At 54.5% G+C, this 19,231-nt stretch overlaps 5 protein-coding genes across 5 annotated transcripts; 1 reads left to right on the forward strand and 4 right to left on the reverse strand.

Annotated features, from left to right (window-relative positions):
* Positions 1 to 1,846: 1,846 nt before the first annotated feature.
* Positions 1,847 to 3,484, reverse strand: N657DRAFT_630341 (glutamate transporter; the record flags this gene model as incomplete). The annotated part of the gene is made up of 3 exons (XM_062790973.1): positions 1,847 to 2,253; positions 2,399 to 3,139; positions 3,211 to 3,484. The coding sequence occupies 3 exons, from the start codon at positions 3,482 to 3,484 to the stop codon at positions 1,847 to 1,849; spliced, it is 1,422 nt and encodes a 473-aa protein (XP_062653231.1).
* A 593-nt stretch (positions 3,485 to 4,077) lies between these two features.
* N657DRAFT_76172 (uncharacterized protein) lies at positions 4,078 to 5,397 on the reverse strand. The gene is made up of 3 exons (XM_062797533.1): positions 4,958 to 5,397; positions 4,463 to 4,905; positions 4,078 to 4,408 (listed from the first exon to the last, which is right to left on the reverse strand). Exons 1-3 carry the CDS (start codon positions 5,262 to 5,264, stop codon positions 4,100 to 4,102), a joined length of 1,059 nt encoding a protein of 352 aa, XP_062653232.1. The 5' UTR covers positions 5,265 to 5,397; the 3' UTR covers positions 4,078 to 4,099.
* A 1,523-nt stretch (positions 5,398 to 6,920) lies between these two features.
* N657DRAFT_76306 (uncharacterized protein) lies at positions 6,921 to 7,898 on the reverse strand. Its single transcript, XM_062797536.1, has 2 exons — positions 7,711 to 7,898; positions 6,921 to 7,612 (listed from the first exon to the last, which is right to left on the reverse strand). Exon 2 carries the CDS (start codon positions 7,542 to 7,544, stop codon positions 6,990 to 6,992), a length of 555 nt encoding a protein of 184 aa, XP_062653233.1. The 5' UTR covers positions 7,545 to 7,612; positions 7,711 to 7,898; the 3' UTR covers positions 6,921 to 6,989.
* Positions 7,899 to 14,400: 6,502 nt separating this feature from the next.
* On the forward strand, positions 14,401 to 16,767 carry N657DRAFT_677078 (uncharacterized protein; the record flags this gene model as incomplete). The annotated part of the gene is made up of 3 exons (XM_062795954.1): positions 14,401 to 14,571; positions 14,721 to 15,076; positions 15,132 to 16,767. The coding sequence occupies 3 exons, from the start codon at positions 14,401 to 14,403 to the stop codon at positions 16,765 to 16,767; spliced, it is 2,163 nt and encodes a 720-aa protein (XP_062653234.1).
* A 931-nt stretch (positions 16,768 to 17,698) lies between these two features.
* Positions 17,699 to 19,165, reverse strand: N657DRAFT_640096 (uncharacterized protein). Its single transcript, XM_062791901.1, has 8 exons — positions 19,072 to 19,165; positions 18,803 to 18,903; positions 18,701 to 18,723; positions 18,592 to 18,625; positions 18,484 to 18,518; positions 18,367 to 18,393; positions 18,238 to 18,307; positions 17,699 to 18,160 (listed from the first exon to the last, which is right to left on the reverse strand). Exons 2-8 carry the CDS (start codon positions 18,864 to 18,866, stop codon positions 18,096 to 18,098), a joined length of 318 nt encoding a protein of 105 aa, XP_062653235.1. The 5' UTR covers positions 18,867 to 18,903; positions 19,072 to 19,165; the 3' UTR covers positions 17,699 to 18,095.
* Between the last annotated feature and the right edge of the window lie 66 nt (positions 19,166 to 19,231).

Below are 19,231 nucleotides of genomic sequence, written 5' to 3' on the forward strand. Positions count from 1 at the left end.
TGTTGGGAAAGGTCAACAACTCAACATGGTTTGATTCCCAATCCTTTGACCACTTCCGCCCAATCTCGATCACCATACGATTGTGTCGATGTTGAACGCCGTCAATCTCCCCCTCTTTCTCCTTCCACTGGTCTGACCGTCACCTCCGTTCCACGGCTCGGAATAGTATTCCACCATTTAAGTCCACTTGGTCTCGACTGTCTCCCTGTTACCGGCGGGGTTTTGCGACGGACAAACTCATGGCTCCGCGAGGTGCCCCAACACTTGTCCTACAACACCACCTTACCCCCTCCATCCGCCCGAGGCCTGGATCAATCTCGGTCCTCGCATCCCTGATTGGTCGTTTTTCCGTCTCATTCCAAGTTCTGTTAGATACCCTGTCTCTTTGATCTGCAAACAGAATCGTTTTCTCTCGCTCATAATCGGTGCCGGAGGTGGGTATTGTACAAGGGGAACAGATCTACACAAGTCTCGTCGTTGCCTGGGGATATTAGGGTCATTTTTGGATGAGATGGAATTTCCAGATACCTGCCGTCTCGTTTCCGTCTGCCGTCAAGCGCTGGAGTATCGTGTGGTTAATGTTGAGGCTGTTAGAGGGATGATGACGAACCAAACGAAACCGAGATTCCGGTTTCACGAGACAGGGCTTTGACGAACAGAAGCAGACATGGAGAAAGAGGAATGAGAGGTTTTCGTTGGCACCACTTCCTCAATCTCACTGGGGTTTGACAGACCTAACGTGGCTGGTTTGGCACTTGACTCAACTCAGCTTTTAGAGGAAAGAGCGTGAATACATCTTGAGTACTCGACTGCGGTTGGGCCAAGGTTGTGTCTGCTCCCCTGTGTTGTGTTGTCATCGCTGAGGATCCTATCATTTCTTGGGCTCGGTTTTCTCATGACCTGTTGTTACTGCCTCATGTTGCACTCAGCAATGATGCCATGTGATTTCGTTCTGTGAGATGTGTTTTGGGACATTGTCCTGAGGCCTAATGTTGGGAACAACAAGGCTCAGAACATCGCTTAAGGTAGACAAAGGATGTAGCATATCATCCATCTGCCCATTCTCATTTCTTGCGCGCGAACCGTCCGAGTTGTGTCGCCAGGCTGGGAAGTACAACCATGGCTGACACCATTCTGAGGCCCCATTCCGGGGAGTTGGTGTCTCAAGCAATCTCCGAGTCTACTGCCACCTCTACTTCTAACATGAGTCGACTAGATTCGAGGCAGGTTAGTTTAAGACACTATTTACATTTCTACCGGCAAATCTACTCCTGCTTCGCCAGCAGCCCAAGTCAGACACATTCAAACGAGCATTGTAGTTAATTGAGGGCTCTGCACTCATGATCTAAGCTACACGGATCAGATCGACTACGGTATCCGATGACTCCAACGCTGAAGTCAAGCTGGAGGAGGCCCAAGACGCCAATCAACACCTGGCGAGAATTGGTCAAATGAGATACATAGGTACCTAAATGTGTCGTCACCCTAGAGGCGTCTCCACTCATCTCATCCTAACTGTTTCTGTGGGCAGGATCAGGTTGCAGGGACAAAATGTCTGGAGAACTCAGCTCCTGCAAAGATCGGGAGCAGTCTCCTCCTCGTTGTTGCTCCTCACTATCTGAACCCCACAGGGAAATCAGAAGCGAGCGTCGGCCGTATGTCGTGGTGGGTGAACCGGAAAGGCCCATCAAGACGGCCTCCAAGGAGTCATCTCACATATGAACGTTCCCAGATGGGACCAACACCGATAGCACAAATCATATATCTGTGCTGAAAGGAGAATGCGAGTTCAATGTCGCTCTGAGAAGGCAGTGCAGTCCAATGGCCACTGGTACTAATCACATCTTTAAACCCTCTGGCTGTTGTCGCTCACTTCCCCCACTTCACCATCCTCTTCATGTTCCGGGGGGTCCACGACACCGGTGATCTTAGTGATGACGGCCGCGGCGTACAAATCGCCGCTGACATTAACGGCGGTGCGGAAACGGTCCAGGAACCAGTCGATCGCGATAATGACGCCGTACATGCCCGTGATGGGAACATTGACGCTCTGTGCGATCATGACGGTCAGGACAAGAGACGAGCTGGGGATGGGTGTTGTGCCAATGGAGGCCAACGTCGACAGCAGGCAAACAATAGTGTAGTCGGCGGGCGTCAGGCTGAGACCTTGCGTCCGGGCCAAAAAGACGACGCACAGGGGGAAGTAGATGGCTGTCCCGTCCATGTTGACCAGGCAACCCAAGGGCACGGTGACTGCCCAACAATGTCAGTCATTTCATGCCTAATAAAGATGACTTGGGAGTTCTTCGGGAGCAAAAGTGCCGCTTAGGGAACGATTCGACGCCCATGACTCCCGAGACATCTGGAAAGGACCGAAAAGAGCGCGAAGTTGACATACATTTGTTGACCGTGTAGGGGACGCCCCGTGCCGCCACGCACTTCATCGAGACAGGCAGCGTTGCCGCGGACGAGGCAGAGCCCCAAGCGGTGAGCCAGGCGGGGGAACACTTCATCCAGTACGCGAAAGGGTTTTTGCGCGTGAAGCCGAAGAAAATCAATGGCAGGACGATGAAGAGATGCAGGAACATGTTCGTGACGCCGCCTCCAATGAGAATGCCGAGGTTGTGGCCGATATCTCGGATGTCCAGGCGGAACAGGTTTGGCAGAATCAAGAAGAAGACGCCGATGGGCGCAATCTTGATCAGGAACGTGATGATCTTGGTGATCAGCTCCTCGATCTCCTCCAATGCCCGCACAATGTGCGACGTCGGCTTGAGCAAGTAACCAACCACAACGGCGGTCACGAGGATGCCGAGCAAGGCGTCGTCGGCCAGAGATTTGACCACGTTCTGCGGTATCAGCGAGTCGAACATGTCCTGGACCACCGTGTGGATGGCGACCGCCTTCCGCTCTTCGTATATTTCCGCGTCGTCCGCGTCCACTGTAAGACTGGCCTCTCCAACTGTCTGCATCAGTCGCCCCCAGACCAAATCGGTCAGGATGGTGCTGATGACGATGGCCAGAAGTGTCGTAGCAACGTAATAGATGATGGTAACCCTCGCGAGCTTCTGACCGCCGCCCGACATTTTCTTCAGCCGTTGTACGGCGAGAACAATAGCCGTGACGATCAAGGGGAGGACTGTAAGAGTAAAGCGAAGGGCATGTCAGCTGGGCACTGTTTCTGAGATGGCACTGCAGATATTCACGCACCGCAGGCTCTCAACGCACGCAGCCATAGCCTGCCCGGGATGCCGACAAGTGTCACGGCTGCGGCAGGAATGTCGGCGACAGTATAACTGACAGCCACTCCGATGGCGATGGCAAGAACGGCGGCAATGACGATTTGCACCGCAGAACCCGCCTCGACGACTGGTTGCCACCATGGCTTCCTCACCCGGACTGCCTCATCCTCGGCTTGAGTGCTGTTGGACACTTGACGCTCGGTTGCGCCAGCGTCCGCCGCATGACGTTTCTCGGCTGACATGATGTGGGCGGTGAGAAGTCAAACGGTTCGGTCGCGCGTAACTGTCGCACAAGCAATGCGGGAGACGGAGTCTTAATGTTCTTAACGCAAGGCAATGTGCTACCTAATATAAGTATTTACTGGTCGCATCAAAACAACCGCCTAAGGACAATGCCATTGCCAGCCGAGAGAGTCGGCTTATCATACTGGAACTTGGAAGGAGTGCATTCTTGGCCAGTCGCCAAGCACATGTCGACCTGCCAAATTCAGTTGTGAGGATCGGACGACAAGACGGTGATCCTGGTGACCGAGCAGTGGCAATGCCAATCGGTGGCATTCTCGGCCGGTCAACGTTAACTTATCGGGAGGAAGGTTGCACCTTACGCCAGAGGATGCGCTTGAAGCCTTGGCCAAGAGGCTCTGCCAGATTGTCCTTCTGCTTGGGAGACTGTTGGCAACAAAGGTTTCGCCGCTCTGGAGTGCGGAGTGCCCCGCAACGCCGAGCAATGCGCAGACGACGCCCACGTTGTCGGAAGAGACCATCAAGTGATAGCCAAGCCCATACGCCACCCTCCAGGAGACGGGCGAGATAGGAGATGAGCGCGCTCTGGGGCTGTACGAACACTGCTGCGAAACTCAACCTCTTTCCGATTCTGCCCTCCCAAATATACCCCACCAAAATCCTACGTGCCGGGTCTCGTCGTCGTTATCCTCACCCCAGTCGTCTTGCCCATCCACGACGTCTTCGTCCAAACACAGGAGTGGGTTCGGACGCCGGGAGAGCTCCTTTCTTAGGACGCCGAGAAGACCCTTCGTGGTCTCGTCCCTTTGCGGTACCATGATAAGAACGCGCGCATCCGCACTGAGAGCAAGTTGCTCGTCGACAGCGCTGGTTAGAAGCGCCGGATGGTCGTCGTCGTAAAGGGGATCGGCCACAATGATGAGCTAGAATCACAGGTTATCAGCGACCACACTTCCCAGGGGCTTTCCTCTGCTAACCTGATAGCGGTTTGGAATCCTGAACATCGGATCAATGTCCCCCTCGGCGCCGCCCCAAGTCAACCGGGCAACCTCAGCCCTGCCGCCTTGTGCTTCCACGACTTCCCGGTTAATGGATGCATTGTGGGCCAGATTGGGGATGATGGTAGGCAGATCCGTGAGGACAACTCTCGTTTTCCAGACGCAGGCGGCGGCCAACCCTAAAAGGCCGGTGCCAGAGCCCAATTCCAGAACCTCGTCCGGCGTCGACATAGCACCCGGGACGAACAAATGCGCGAGGGGCCCAAACGCAAGTTCGTGAAGAAGTCGAGCCAGAGCATACGAGGAGCCCCACGTCTTGAGACCAAGAGAGTCGCCAGTCAGAGGAGGCTCCCTAATAGCCAGGCTGAAAGCACCATGGCCGTTGTCTTCAAAGGGCCAGCGCCGGGTAATCTCTCCCATGGCTGCCGTCATGGTCAGCCCTCCGCTGGTCTTCTGGTGTCTCAGGTAACGTACCCGTCCGGCCACACCGTTCTGATAGACGCTTACTTGCCTCTTCCCAGATCACCTCTCGCTCGACGTCGCTGTCCAGCCATGCCAGGCTGCTCCTAATGATTGCGGATAGGAAGGAAAGGGCCTCTCGGCGATCATGAAATGTGGCATTTCGCTCCTTGACAGTATCCGCGCGAGACACACTCAGGCTCCAGACCCGAGGTTCGAGACGGAGCTTCTCGAGACACTCTAGCAGCACTCCATACGCTGGCTTCTGCCAGAGATGAGGGAGCTCGTTTTCGGGCGGAGGGAGGAGCGCAATGTCTCGCATGTCCACAGAACGGACTCAGGAGGAGAGCAATGATGCAAGAACGGCGAGGACCGGAGAAAGACGGATGTGCAAAGTGCAGCACGTGTAAAAATACAGACTAACCAAAGAAAAATCTATGATAAGAACCGAGATCACTTTGTGCACTACCGACTTGCTTCCCAGGAAACACCACTTTCCGGGAGGAGTCCTGGCGACAGGATGCTGTCGCCGGCCAGCGGTCTGGGCTCTCCATCCCCGGCACCACCCGTCCTGCGTCTAGGATGACTGATGGGACTGACGGGAGGTGCCACGCCGGTGGTGACCCACTGCTGCCTCATGAACCAAATTTTTGCTGCCCACGGTGAGAGGGACGTGTGGGGGTCAAATTTCTCCCCTGACGAGGAAGTCGGAGACCCTGACATGTGGGATACTGGGAATTGATGGGTCGTTGTAGCGACCCATGATTGGTCAGTACAGGCTCGCGGGGCAAGAGCCGCAAGTTTTTTCGATGACTCCAGACACAAATCTTGCTGCACTTCTCTTTTTCTTCTTCTTTTTTCCCCTCGTGAAGCCTCATCCTCTTCAACGCTGCGTTTCTATGCTACAAACGGAGAGCTTGCGCAAGCAATGCTTTCACCCATTTCATTGGCATATGAGAAATTCGGAGAATCAGCTTCACATTTTGGCTCGTCCGTCTGCGCTCTCGGGCGTTCGACGGGTCGCGGGCTCTGCCGGTGACGGCTTGGCGCGATATCGCGTCTGTAATTGGCATCAGAAAAGCAGGACTCGGGGCTGCCTAGCGTCCAACGCGAGTGTCAGTTTCCGCAGTTCCTCTGGGAGAGCCGTTACGAAGCTTGTGGGCAACACTTGAGTGCAATACGCAGCGTGTGGTCTTGCCTCTTCCAGGGGGCAAGACCACACAATCCGATTCCGATTATTCTGTTGAGGACGAGGCTTCACCAATCTTTTTTTCTCACAGGTACGGAGTTGCTCTTTCTGGCCCTCAAGGATAAGGATACTGCTAACGATCCATCCGGTGGGATTCCCGGACCGACGGCGCTGGGCCCTACCGCCGCTCTCAACAACCACCGACCCAGACAAACAAACGAATCCATACCTACGCACCAAACTTGCAGCCACCCCGCATACCATGTCTCGCCGTCCAGGTTGTCACTTGCGTCTTCCAGCAGCTGATTCGGTCGGCTATCTCCTGGATAGGTTGACTCGTCCTGTTTTCCGGTCTTCATCTCGTCTCACCCGTCCGCTTGATTATTCTTCTCGCTCGTCCGGCTCGATCCCCTTCTCTGGACTCCTTCGTCCTTGCTCTTTCTTGTGCTTTTCGTGCTGCGGCGTGGCTGTTCGACATCGGAGCGTAGTCTTTCGGTCACATCTTCGCCGTCTGCGCGCTTAGATTAGCCCAAAAACAACCCGATACGCCTGCACGCTTCGAAAAATTTGCGTTGGGCCAAGATCCGTTGGCAAAATTCGACGTACAAATTCATGGATGCTTCTTCCTGTCCAGCAAGCATCTCGCTTCTTCCAGCTCAGACACCAGCTGCTTGCATGCCACGCGCTCACTTGATGCTCTATCGGCAAGGTCGACGATGAAGTCGGCGTAAAGAAGCGCCTTCTTAGCAGTCCGTATCTGGTCCTCGATTTTGTACCTGTCATCCCAAAGCTCTTTCCAGATCTTGGCATTCTTTACGGCGCCCTTGAGGGCCACTCTGCAATCTCCGATTCGCCCTGTCACGCCCTCAAACCTCTCCTTGTCTCGTTGATGGCGGCACTTGTCCTTGACCTGTTCCTCCAAATCGTGTTTAGTGTCCTCTCCTCCGCCCAGTCGCGGAGAGGCTCGATCTCGGCCTCAAAACATTGCACAAGTGCTCGAAACGTCTTGAGCGAGGCGCCGACCTCGTAATTCATGTTGCGCAGAGCAATGTCGATGCCGGGGTTCTGGTTTCTCGACAAGGTTTCCAGGGGCTTCCTGAAATCATGATACTTTGTTTCTGGTTGGCGGCTCTTCTTAGGAAAGGGGGTCCAAGGAGGCATGTCTCTGGGATATTCGCCGTCGGACAAGCTGAGGTCGCAGAGAGAATTGACCCGTTTGCCACTGTATTGATCCCTTTGGTTGGAGTGAACTCCGGGGTATGCGGAGTCGTCAGAATGGATTGGCAGACCGTAGCCACGGACGTCCATCTCGATTTGTGAGCTTCCAAGCAGGAATGCTATGCTCAGCGTCCAGAGGTGCCGCCGGTGAATATATTGTCGCCAACACACAATGTCAGGGGCTCGTCTTTTCATGATGCCCCTGGCAAGCCGTCTGGGTCCAAACCTCAATCCCTGGATTTGAGCGCTGTCTCTCGTCGTCTCTTTTCCGTTGTTCGCAAGAGCAACCCACAGCCGTGTTTAGAAAGCAGTCAAACCACTTGAAGCTATTTTGCTTGTTTCCCATCGAGTTTGAACTCACCTTGTGTTCTAGATTCATGGTAATAGCTAAGACTGAGGCCGTATACGTCGTGTTATCTTGTTATTTTTTCCGGCTTTCTACCTCTTGTTCTCTTCTAGTTCCCTTGTAGTCCCTCCTATGATATTATGGTTTAAAAGAGCCTATAAAAATTATGGTTTAGAAAAGGGATAGACGCCGTATTTAAGTCGACCTAGAGTTACTGCAAAGGGCATGGCATCGGGCAATGAAGGCGGCTCCTAACCTTTGATCACGGTTCTTTAATGGGTGTTTTTGTCCCGCTGTGTCGACCCGCGTCTTCAGAGAAACAAATGGGACATGGCACGAGTATGTGGACGAGCCCCGCTTTTTCAGGAAGAGTTTGACCACAAGCTTGCCCAACCAGTTTCACGACCTGTAAACGCGTGTCTGATTCCGGATTTGTTCGTTTCCAACATGTACATATCACATGCGATGGCGTTGGTGTTACTGGACAAAACGCTGTGAACCAAATCAAGTCGTGTTAGACGAGAGTGATTTGCAGTCCTCTCGTCGGCAAACCAGCCGGGTCCGCTGCCCACCCCCTCCTAATGTTGGCTCCGTATGCCTCGTATGCCAGCTCAAACAGGCCTGCTCTGGGTATGATGGGCCTCCGAATAACTACACGGGCGAAACTCGCCAAGGGCTTGGACACGATCAACGAGGCGGCTGGCCGGCTGATAGGTCTGGTGTTTCACCACCACTCCATGTACTCAGAATGGTATGGGAAGTGGAAACTGCTGGTATTAGTATATCGGACAAACTCTACTCGTCTCTCTGTCGAACAAAAGCCAGATGGCAAACATGACAAGCGTGATGATGGCTGCATGTCAAGCTAAGGTGTCTCGTCTGTCAGATGTCTGGCAGCAAACAGGAAGGGGGTGATGTCGCACATGCGGTGAAGTGAGGAATGTAGATCGGCTCGTTGGGGCCAAGACCAGCTTCTCTGGCCGTCCCTGGGCTGCAAAACGGGGCCAACCACAACACCCATGGTTGTTCACAGTGGCGTTGTCCCTGAGCTGTCTGTGGTCAAGTTGATGCCCGTCTATACCATCAGATTCCATCATTAAAAGATACTCGGGGAAGTTGGCCGGGATCTCCAGTTATATTTTCAAGATCACTTCCAGGTTGTCTGGTAATTTGCAGGAACGGTGGGGTTCAGGTCGGCAAGGGACGGCCGGGCCCTTGTACGGATTACGGAAGCCAGGAGCGACATTGGGAAACTACTATGTGACTGAAAAATCACTTTATATGCTCACCCCGAGTGCATCAACTTCAATTGCTTCTTATAGGAGCAGCCACTCGCAGCCTTTAACCATATCCACTTGGTACATAGTAAAATTGCCTGTTGCAACACATTGAAGTTGGCGGTCGAGATGCACTACCATCAGCGGTCGCGGTCCACTATAATTGACGGTCCCTGTGCTCAGGTAGCTATTAGCAGGAAGCGGGTAGTAGCGATTGATGCGACCTAAAGAGTGATGAGATAGACCCGCTTTTCGTTAAGTACTTAACTTTTATGGCTAGCCTCCCTAGCCATGATTCACACAATGGGGTGGCTGCATAAAGCACAGACCACTTTCTCGGTTAGTTCTAATGTCACTACCGGCTTCCGTACCGTGCCCGCGACAGTTTCGTCTTTCCGCGTTGAGACTGCCAACCTCGCTGGGTTCAACAAGGAAAGTGGTGCAAGGTCGCAGATGCTAAGGCCATGTTGCCCGCAGCAGGTACCTCGAGGAACCTAACCCAACCTAACCTACGGTCCTCGCCTGTGCTGGATCCGGATTCGGTGTGGAGCGCTGGGAAAGGGTTATAACAATAACAACTCCGCACTGATCACATGCAGGTACTTGACAATAAGGTAGGAAATCGTTTGCAAGTTTTTGAAGTGCGCGAGGGCAGTCTCAGCCAGGCCGGAACTTGGAAGTGGGTGACGATGGCGGCACTCCCGAAGTGACCGGGGGCGGTCGGCAAACGGCGATCCATGCGATCTTGGGCCCGGAGTGGAAGTCCATCTTACTCTTACAGAAACACTGGAATCATGGACCTTCATCGAAGGGGAAGCCGGGCAGCACTGCGGTGATTGAGAGGGCGGCACTTGTGGGCACTGGGCAGTAACACCGAATCCGAACAACACAACGCAGCTGCGGCCCTCTGTAGGGTGACACACACAGGTTCACCAAGATGCACCGGATCCACACCGAGGAGCAGGCAAGATGACTGTATTGTGTGTGCACCACTGACCAACTTACTGATCCTTGAGAGAGGAAAGTGCCAAGTTCCAATCTGAGTCTCCCGCTCTCCAGATATCCTCCCTCTGTTGCGAGCCATGGCCCTTCGCCATGAAATCCACAGTGTCTCGCCTGCCAATTGCCCGAGTGGAGAGCCCGTAGTGGGGGTCGTGACACCCTCGTTGCTTTCTTGAGGACTAGAGCTGTTTTGTCTGCCCCGACGGATGCTCTGCTCTGCTACTCGGTTCTCTGTGAATTACGTGAAAATTAGGGCCGGCAGATGTTTCCTCCCGCAGGCGTTGGGATGATGACGGTGTTGAGGCTATTGAATCTCTCCTACCTACAAAGACAGTGCAATAGGCAGGTAGGTAATCAACCAGCAAAACGTCTTGCAGATCCAGACGGCGCGCTGTTCCGAGAAGCCTGAACGGGCGAAGCTGCCCCGGTGTAGATATAAATATCCTATTTACCCAGTGTTTGCGGCGTCTTGGTAATTCCCGTGCTACCTACCTGAGGTTACCAGTTCCCCATTTTCGGCCACGGAACCCGCTTCTGATGCTTGCAACAACGTTGCCGGCATGCTGCGATTGGGATACCGGCACCTTTACCTGTATGTGCGCGTACTGTGTACTGCAGTACCCGGTTTGCTGCAGTTCTGCCCAGATCGAGTATGACCAACCAGAAAACTTAACCTGAGAAGTGATGGGACGATCCTCCAGGTCTGAAGTCAACTTCGTTCCACCGTGGAAAGAGATTTTCTATACGTTTTTCGTCTAAACTGGCTTAGACATACGCGAAATAGTATTTCCGCAACTGTGTCTTTCAGAGCTGCGTTGTTCCGTTGTTGGCAACTCCGTCTCCTCCCCACCAGCCAGCCGCGGGGTTCTGCGTGCGAGCAAGCATCCCTGCAGGTGGGAAAAGAACTCGTTTCGCACACAGCTCTCCCCGCTCACAAAGTCACCGACTTCAGGGAGGAGAGCCCCTTGATGGTTGGAGCAAACCTCAGCCTATACATACTGTGAAATGCTAATCAAAATTGACTGCTGGGCTGGTTGAGGCAACTCAGCCAAGCGGGACATCGAGTTGAGATTCGGCACCATGTGGCTTCCCGCTCCTTCAATTCTCGGCGGAACTTGAGCCGGACTGTCCCGGCCCTACGCGCGCTAGTCGGAAGCACTCCATACCTTGCAACTGCGCAAAGAAGGTGAGCAGCTCAGCATCTACACAGTAAGACATGCAGAACTTGGAACCTGATGTTAGCTGGGGAATGTGCCAGTTGCAGCCGAAGTCGAGTTGGTCGATGAATCAACGTGGCGAACGGCCGGGGATGGGGAATCAAACATTTGAGAGTCAGCATGAAGGAGGAAAGGTCCGTTCGTTGTCTCCTGTCCAGATCAGCTACGTTTGACAGGGCAGATCTAGAAGCTGGCTCGAGTGTAGCTCCCTCGTGGTCAGATTCCATACACTAACTTACACAGTCCCAAACAGTGGAAACTTATGAGTGGGGAGGTGGGCCAAACGAGGCAATAGATCTCAACAGCATATCAAGAACATGTCTGTCTCTCACCTACCTGTAAGAATATAGACATGCCTTCTCAAGTACGTATGCGACGGTGATTCGGCTAGTCTGTGAACATGGACGACTGTCTCAGCCTACCCTGTCCTCTTGGACAACCACCCCATCAAGCATCACTCGTTCTTCCGTCGGTCTCTGCCATGAGTGTCGGCGAGGGTCAGCGGGAGGAGCACCATGAGTAAGCCGGCAAGCCGGCCAATACTTTAGGATCATTGCCTCCTGACGGGAGCTCAGCACAATGCGCGCTCGATCCACTCATGCTGTGTCACTGCAGCGCCACGGCCCTATCATCAAAGGCATGGATGTCATGCGCTGTCATTCGGTACGACGTTACGATGCTATGGTTTGGGCATCCTGCGCCGCCGAGGAACATCCAATGGCCACCCATTCGGTCAAGACCGGTCCTGTCGGTGTATTGTTTGGCAAGTCAGCACCACAGTCGAGGAGCATCTATCTTCGGTACCATTGTTTGATACGACCGCACAGCTCGAGTTTTGATAGCATGGGTGACAGGGAACAGAGCCATGTTCTGCCATTCCCCTCCCTACGAGAATGGAGGAGGTGGTGTGTGAGCTGCTTACCCCGAAGATGTGTCACTGATTTCTTCGGCAGACTCGGTTGTGGCCGATGGTGCATCGGGGTTGAGCCGAACGTGAACTGAGGGGCGGGGCAGACGGACCGGACTCAGAGCGTAACGGCCGGAGAATTCTGGATGGAATTGAATAGAGCCTCCGCTGCCCAAAACCTAAAACGGTTCTAATCATGTAGCGCTCCGGGAAGCGTAGTCGTGCTGAAGAGACAAGGCAGCACAGCGCCCAATGCCCAATGGTGATGATTTGTTAAGGTACCTGACGGTGTGGATTGGTAAAGTGTCGCAGCTCCGAGGGGCGGGCGACCCAAAGCCTTGGCACGGGTTGGTGGGTATCTGAACTCGGGTACTCCATACGTTATGGTTAAATGTCCGATCAATTATGCATTCCATGGACTCGCGTGAGCAAACCCAGCCCTTGAGAAAATGTGACGACCTCAACTGAGGTGGTATGGATTCATCGTCCTCATCAAAGTGCGCTGCTAGTTGGTTGTGACCCTCCGACTCCGTGTTCCGGACAAAGATTGCCTGGGCAACGCAACCGAAGCGGACTGGGCCTCCTCCACAACGCTATTTGCAACGAAGTGGAGTGCCACGCTCAGGTGTCACTGGGTCAGGGTCCATCCGAAGGTCGCCAGCTACCTCTCACTCAAGGCAGGGAAGCACCCAAGCAAGGCAAGCAGAAAACAGACTAGAGAATGCGAAAGAACCTGGAAGGTTTTCAGTTGATTGCCTCTTCCCATTGTCAATTGAACACTGGAAGCTGTGAAGATAACGGCGGAAGTGAGACCAAATCTACCTGCTTCCATGCCCTTGACCCTTTGTGACCGGCCCCGAGACTAAACGAGCCGGAACTCAAGCTCCACAATGGCTAGGCGAAGGCCGTCATCTCAACCCAGAACGTCGGAGCGTGACCAGTTGGTGCTTGCTACATTATGACTCTCTGTTGCGCTTGACACGGAAGTCTGCCAGCCCATATCTGACATTAAGTGGACTGGGACTGACGTACTTGTTTCGATCTCTTGAGGTTTTTCTACTCACTCCGCAGCGTTACCCGATCAGGTGTCGATGACTTGCTGGCAACGGCTGGAGATTACGGTCCGCACCGGATACATGTACAATGCGACGCTGCTCACCTGCGATCTCTGCCTCTTGTTGGGCAAAAAGAAGAAAGAAAGCTTCCAGGCCGTGCCCAGTCCCGTAATGATGCAGCGTACCTGACTGTATCGTACAGGGACCCACAGTCAACCCCGACCCCTTCCTGGCGAGTCAAAGGCCGCGGGGCCTGCTTCCATTCATCGCACCACACCATTGAGAAAGAAGCCAGTGGGGCGGCCAGGACTGCGGGTTTGCCGTGTACAGTCAGGTACATGCAGCATGCATCGGTGGGGCACCGTGCCAAAGGACGGCTTGTGGAGACATGGGTCATCGTGGAACCCACCCGCTCCGCCCCGTCCCATCTCTTTGCTTGTCACGCTTGGTGCCTCGCTTGGTGCAGGGCCTCTCTGGTCCTCTTCTTTCTGGAGCTCACCTTCTTTCTCCTCTTCTCGAATCTCAAAAGCCATGACATGACTTTGTGCTTCTTTGGTCCTTCTCTCGTTTCCCACTTTGCCCATTGCCGACGGGGGTCTCGTGCACGTCCGCCGCCAAACCTGCATCCGATCTCTCCTCATGTCAGCGCCGCTGCGGATGCATACAGAGCGCTCGCCTGCTCCTAACTCGAACCCCTACACAGCCCAACATTTGCACCTCTGTTACTCCTTTCCCACACGCAAACCAACAAACACCACACGCAAACCAACAAACTCCTCGCAGAGGATTGGTCATCAGTGACGAGAGTATACGTGGTTGTGGGAGCTTGTGGCTACCATCCGGCATCACGTCACGGTTCGGCCGCTAATGCATGATCAACTGCTTGGGAGCCCGTGAAAGTTTGGCAAACCACCAACAGCAGGCAACGCGTCTCCTCCTCTGAAACCATCCTTAACCGTTGACTCCCAATTTGAAGAGCTGCCGTGGGCGAATCACTGAAATCCGGCGCCGCCATCCATCAAGTCTAACCGAAGTGTTCACGGCTGTCAATCGAGAATTCGTCCCTTCAAACGCCCCTAGCGGATCCTCACTCCCTTACACGACCCGGAAATTTCGAATATACATACCAGCAAGCTGGGGACGCCAGGAGAGGGGGGCGGCTTGGGCCAGCGAGCCGGAAACCAGAGGGATGCCAGGGGGGAGTGGAGGGAAGAAAGCAGTTGCACGCTCAACCTTGCTGAGTCGAAATGGCGCTCGACATCTCTGACAGCGGCATGTTGCTCGGGAGCTCGGCCAACGCCACGGCCGAGCTCCCATCGCAGGCATTCGCCATCTCTCTGAGTGGCAGCGTGATTGAGGACATGATTGCTTGTGTGCAGAATGGCGGGGATATCCAATTGGCGTTGGGCAGCAATCCCGTAAGTATTGAAGCTTTTCCCCCTCTGCTACGTTATTGTCTATTGTGTGCCATTCAGTGGTGCTGCACAATAGCGCGGTTGCAGATACCACGACCAATTGCATCTCCATTGCTCCTCGTTGCAATCCAGCCCCTGACCGTCAACTGCAGAAATTCTTGTTCGACGACCACGAGATACGGATACCCAAAACCTCCGACCCATCTGGTTACGATCTCTTTTTGGTGGATTCAGGGGATCCCTCCAGGGCCACCAGATTGCCGAATCCGACCATGTCTATTCTCAAAGCCCTCAAGCGCGAGCCCAAAGCAAAGGCCTTGAAGGCACCCAGGCTCCCAGGAAAGGGAGAACCAATGGCCAAGAAAGCTCCCGCTCGGCAGCCGGCGAAGTCCTTAACCACGACATCCAATACCGCCAAAGGTATGGGCTCCCAAGACGGGCCCGAGGATGCTGCGCTGCGGTTGGAGCGTTCGCTTGCCAGTCTGGAAGCTGACAAGCGGGGAAACTCGTAAGGAGCTTGGGATGCCTTTGTTGAACGGATTGGGAGCTAACGCTGGTTCTAGTGCTGTGATTGTCGGCGGCCTGCCCAGCTCCAAGGGGGCGAAACTCAAAGCAAGTAGCAGATTTCTCGGCGCTGCTTCGCCTCGGTCCTTACCACCAAGTCCGGCATTGAGCGGAATTGGCTCTCCTTCGCTTCCTCCTTCCAGCAACACGACACAAGACAGACTGAAACGGCTTCGATTCCCCATCATGCACGAGCTGGCGGTTCAGTCACTATCCCGCGAGGATCTCTTAGCGAGGTGGGATGAAGGCACCGAGGACGAATTCACCACGGCACTCAGCAAGGTTGCCGACCTTGACAAGGATTCGCAGAAATGGGTGTTAAAGAGGAATAGCTGGAAGGAACTGGACGTCTTCGAGTACAGCTATGCCAATGAGGAAGACCGCCGGACGGCCATCAACAATGCCATTAAAATCTACGATCGCATGCGGATAAGCGCTTCCGATCCCCTTTGGCAAAAGCTCCTCCCGAAATCGGAGCGCGGGAAGGGCATATGCCTGAGCAGGCTGCAAGCGACCATTGCCAAGGGACCCGCCGGCCCAACACCCAGACAGAAAACTGATGGTGCGAGCGCCAGCGGCGGTGACTCGGAAAGGGAATGCAAAGGTGGCGAAGCGATGTCTAGATCTAGTTCTCAGACATCGACCGGGAGGAAGAAGTTGTCGGCATCAGAAGCCCAGGCGAAACGGCTGTTGTCGAATTCGAAGAGAAAGGCGACGGCGGCGACAACGGCCAAGCCGCCATCGAAGGCTCCTACCGCCAAACCAGCCACAAAAGGAGCACCCCCAAAGGCGGCCCGGGTCAAGTCCAAGGAGTTCGTTTCGGATTCAAGCTCCAGCGATGATGAGGAGCCTCTTTCGACGTCGATTGGGAAGCCTAAAGCCTCTGGTGCTCAAGCCAAACCCGCGCAACGGGCAGCTGAGAAGCAAAGGGCAGTGGAGAAGACGAACGAGGCGCCCGCTGCGAAGGCAAAACCCTCTGCGGCTGCCAAGGCGCAACCACGGGAGCAGAAGAGCGCAAAGGAACAGGACACCATTCGCGCCCAGGTTATCGCGAAGCCAATCAGGCCCCCGACGAAGCGTCCACGGGACGCTGACGACGACGATAGCTCTAGTTCCGGCACACCGCTCAGTAAACGCATGAAGCCTGCCGGAAAACCACTGCCAGCACCAGTTAACTCAGCAAAAGCACGCACCGCTTCAGATGCCAGCCAGAACAGCCGCGGGACCAGCCAGGGCGTGCCTGCACCCAAACCCAAGAACAGATCGCCGGTCAAATCATCCCCTTTGGCTTCGTCTCCGCCGACGAACGCATCGGATATGGAGCGGGATCGCGACACCGCCATCCGTAGCAGTAGCAGCAGCACCACTGACAGCAGTGCTGCCAGCGTCGTCACAGCCAAGAAGCGGCCGCCGGGCGATTCGTCGTCCGGAAACAAGGCGAAGCGACACCGGCTTTCTCAAGAGACCATCGAGATGGCACTTCGGTTCAAGCAATCCTATGCACGATACTATCAGCTTCACCTGGATCTTTCGACCCACGACAACCCGGATCCCGGCAAAGTGGCGGACTTGAACGACATGTACGATCGATTGAGCCGAATGAAGACAGAAATTTATGCCGCTGTCGAGGCCTAAGTGTCTCTGGGAGGCAATTGGCAGAGGGGCGGCGCAGCCCTGTTGGGCACCCAGGCTTTTTTTCAGCTGGCCATTCATTTCAGCGTGTCGTTCGCTTTGCTGTCCCTCTTCAGGACATAGCTGGATCACCACACCGTGTCGCTTGCAGGATGGAGACGAAAGGAGGTTTCGCTGGCATGTCCGGGACATCGGCTTATCAAGCAAGTACAGAAGTGGGATTGGGAAGGGAAAAGCACAGGCAGCTTATGGACCGGTAGTCATGCCAATGACTTGGCTGGATACATCGCATTGGGTCGATACGGTTCTGGTACATCAGGCATCTTACCTGGAAAATGCCTCACATATATCGGCGCAGCTGGGAACCATCTGGATTTGGTACAAATTGGGTTCTGCTTTTTGACGGAGGACACATATGGATGGATTCATGATACCACGGCGGCGGGTATGGAAATGCCGCTTTGTCTGAACGACACGATTTACTGAGCTTCTAGAGATGAAGACGATAAAATGAATAACAAATTCCTTCAAAGTTCCCTGTTTCTCCTGGGTTACGTGTATCATGACTTCCCTTGGCCTAGGCTGCCCACGCCTCGACTGTGAGTGCTTATCAAGGGCCAGGTGATGCGTGTAAGACCCCATGATTGGCTTTGTCGGCTCAATAAACACGGATATCACCATTCAGACTAAGGCCGCAGAGGTTGGCCACTGCGCTGACCATCAACAGGCGTCTCGGCGGCAGGTTGGCTGGACGGAAACGGGAAGCATGTGCCGCACTGTGGTTACGATGGTTGATCGTGTTGCACGGATGTGTAGGACCTTCGAAGTATCGCCTCGCCATCCACAACCAAGAAATAAGGCGAGGGAACCAAAAGGCGAGGGAACCAAAAGGCGAGGGAACCAAAAGGCGAGGGAACCAAAAGGCGAGGGAACCAAAAGGCGAGGGAACCAAGGGGCCCCGGATGTAGCAACTGGGTTTGGGTCTATTGGCTTCGCAATTGGAGGGATCCGAAGCATGCCGTTGCCCCTTCTCCTCATCTCAGCCTAAACGTACAACAATTGCCGACGAAAGCTTTAACCTATGTAGCCGTGTCTGTCAACATGCAATCCTCCTCTCCGTCCGGCCAGCCCGGAGCTCTCGGGGTGCTTCTTCGCCGCCTCTCGTTGCGCGTCGTTGCTTTGCTTCGCCAGCCCGGGTTGCCTGCCGTGGGACAATCCTCCGTCCGTTTCCTTTTCTTATGTTCGCTCGCTGCTAGGTAGGGTTGGACAGCCGTTGTGAATGATGTGGTGTTACTTCACAGGCGCGAGAGAAAACGGAGGAGGCCGCTTCCCTACTGGGTCTTGAACAGCAGGATCGCGCAGTGGCCGAGGTAGAAGTAGATAAAGTGCTTGGTCTCTGTTCCGGCGAGCGGCTGCACGTTAGTGGGCTTGGTCACTGGAAGAAGCGAGGGGTTGTAAGCCGTCAGCCCGTACCGTGGGTTACGAAGCTGCCAAAGTTGCGGCCCACGATGCAGTGCCAGGTGGGACCCTTCCTCTCGTCGAACTGTGGGAGTCCCGGTTAGCTGGGAAGACTCGGGTACAGTTATTCAATGACACGCGTACGGTTCTCTTGATATGTTGGGCAATGTCCTATCAACGAGAGGTCAGCAATGCTGTGCATGTGAAACTCGCCAGATGTGGTACAATCCAGACGCGCTAGTGGCCCGGAGCGGAACGGACCTTCTCAATGGTGAACTTGGCCATGGCTTCCTGAGCTAATGGACACAAGTCAGCTTGATGCCGATGCTCGACCCAGAGGGCCGCAGCTGCTTCGTAGTTCCTACATACCGACTTCGACGGCCTCTTGCTGCATGTCCTCGGTCTTTGGCAGGCTCGTTCGTTAGTGTCTCGGCGGCGCAGACATCGGAAGCGTTGATAGCTCGAAAGGAGTGAATACCATGTCAGCGCTCTTAATTTGGGCTGTTGAAGGCGCATGATGCAAGGATTAGCCAACGGAGTCTGTAGCCAAAGGACGGTGAATCAACATGGGAATACGTACCCTCGAGCTTCTCCCTCGCAATGGGCGAGGTGCTCCCCGCTGGCTTCGGTTCGTCGCCCGGCATCGTGTCTTCCGAGTGTTAAGCTACTGGACTGGGTGGGCTGCTCACCAGTCAGTCAAGAGCCTCTCGCCGTGTAACTGTTGACCTAAAACAATGAAAGGGTTGTGGACGATGATGTTTGTCCGGAAGAGAGATTTAACGGGGCCGCTCGAAGTCGCGCGTGATCTCGGGCCTGTTGCATCACGGATAGTTATGGGGTCCAACATACAAGCAAACGATTCCTATGTAAACGATTAATGCTATGCCTCAAAAGCGGCGATGCAAATCTCCGAGTCGTTTCGGTTGGATGCAGGTGCGGTCAATCCCGTTAATTCGGCCGTGGTGCTTTGGCCAGAGCGGAGGGAAATGAGTAGGGACGTTGCTGGACG

The sequence above is a fragment of the Parathielavia appendiculata genome, assembly GCF_033297405.1.
Source record: "Parathielavia appendiculata strain CBS 731.68 unplaced genomic scaffold N657scaffold_1, whole genome shotgun sequence".
NCBI lineage: Eukaryota > Fungi > Ascomycota > Sordariomycetes > Sordariales > Chaetomiaceae > Parathielavia > Parathielavia appendiculata.

Coding starts and splice junctions, on each gene's coding strand:
- N657DRAFT_76306 (XM_062797536.1), bottom strand. CDS start 7,544: ATGAAAAGACGAGCCCCTGACATTGTGTGTTGGCGACAATATATTCAC.
- N657DRAFT_76172 (XM_062797533.1), bottom strand. CDS start 5,264: ATGCGAGACATTGCGCTCCTCCCTCCGCCCGAAAACGAGCTCCCTCAT. Junction 4,906..4,957: donor AGAACGGTGTGGCCGGACGG/GTACGTTACCTG, acceptor CCATGACGGCAG/CCATGGGAGAGATTACCCGG. Junction 4,409..4,462: donor GGATTCCAAACCGCTATCAG/GTTAGCAGAGGA, acceptor CTGTGATTCTAG/CTCATCATTGTGGCCGATCC.
- N657DRAFT_640096 (XM_062791901.1), bottom strand. CDS start 18,866: ATGCCGGGCGACGAACCGAAGCCAGCGGGGAGCACCTCGCCCATTGCG. Junction 18,626..18,700: donor AAATTAAGAGCGCTGACATG/GTATTCACTCCT, acceptor AGCCTGCCAAAG/ACCGAGGACATGCAGCAAGA. Junction 18,161..18,237: donor TGGCAGCTTCGTAACCCACG/GTACGGGCTGAC, acceptor TCGCCGGAACAG/AGACCAAGCACTTTATCTAC.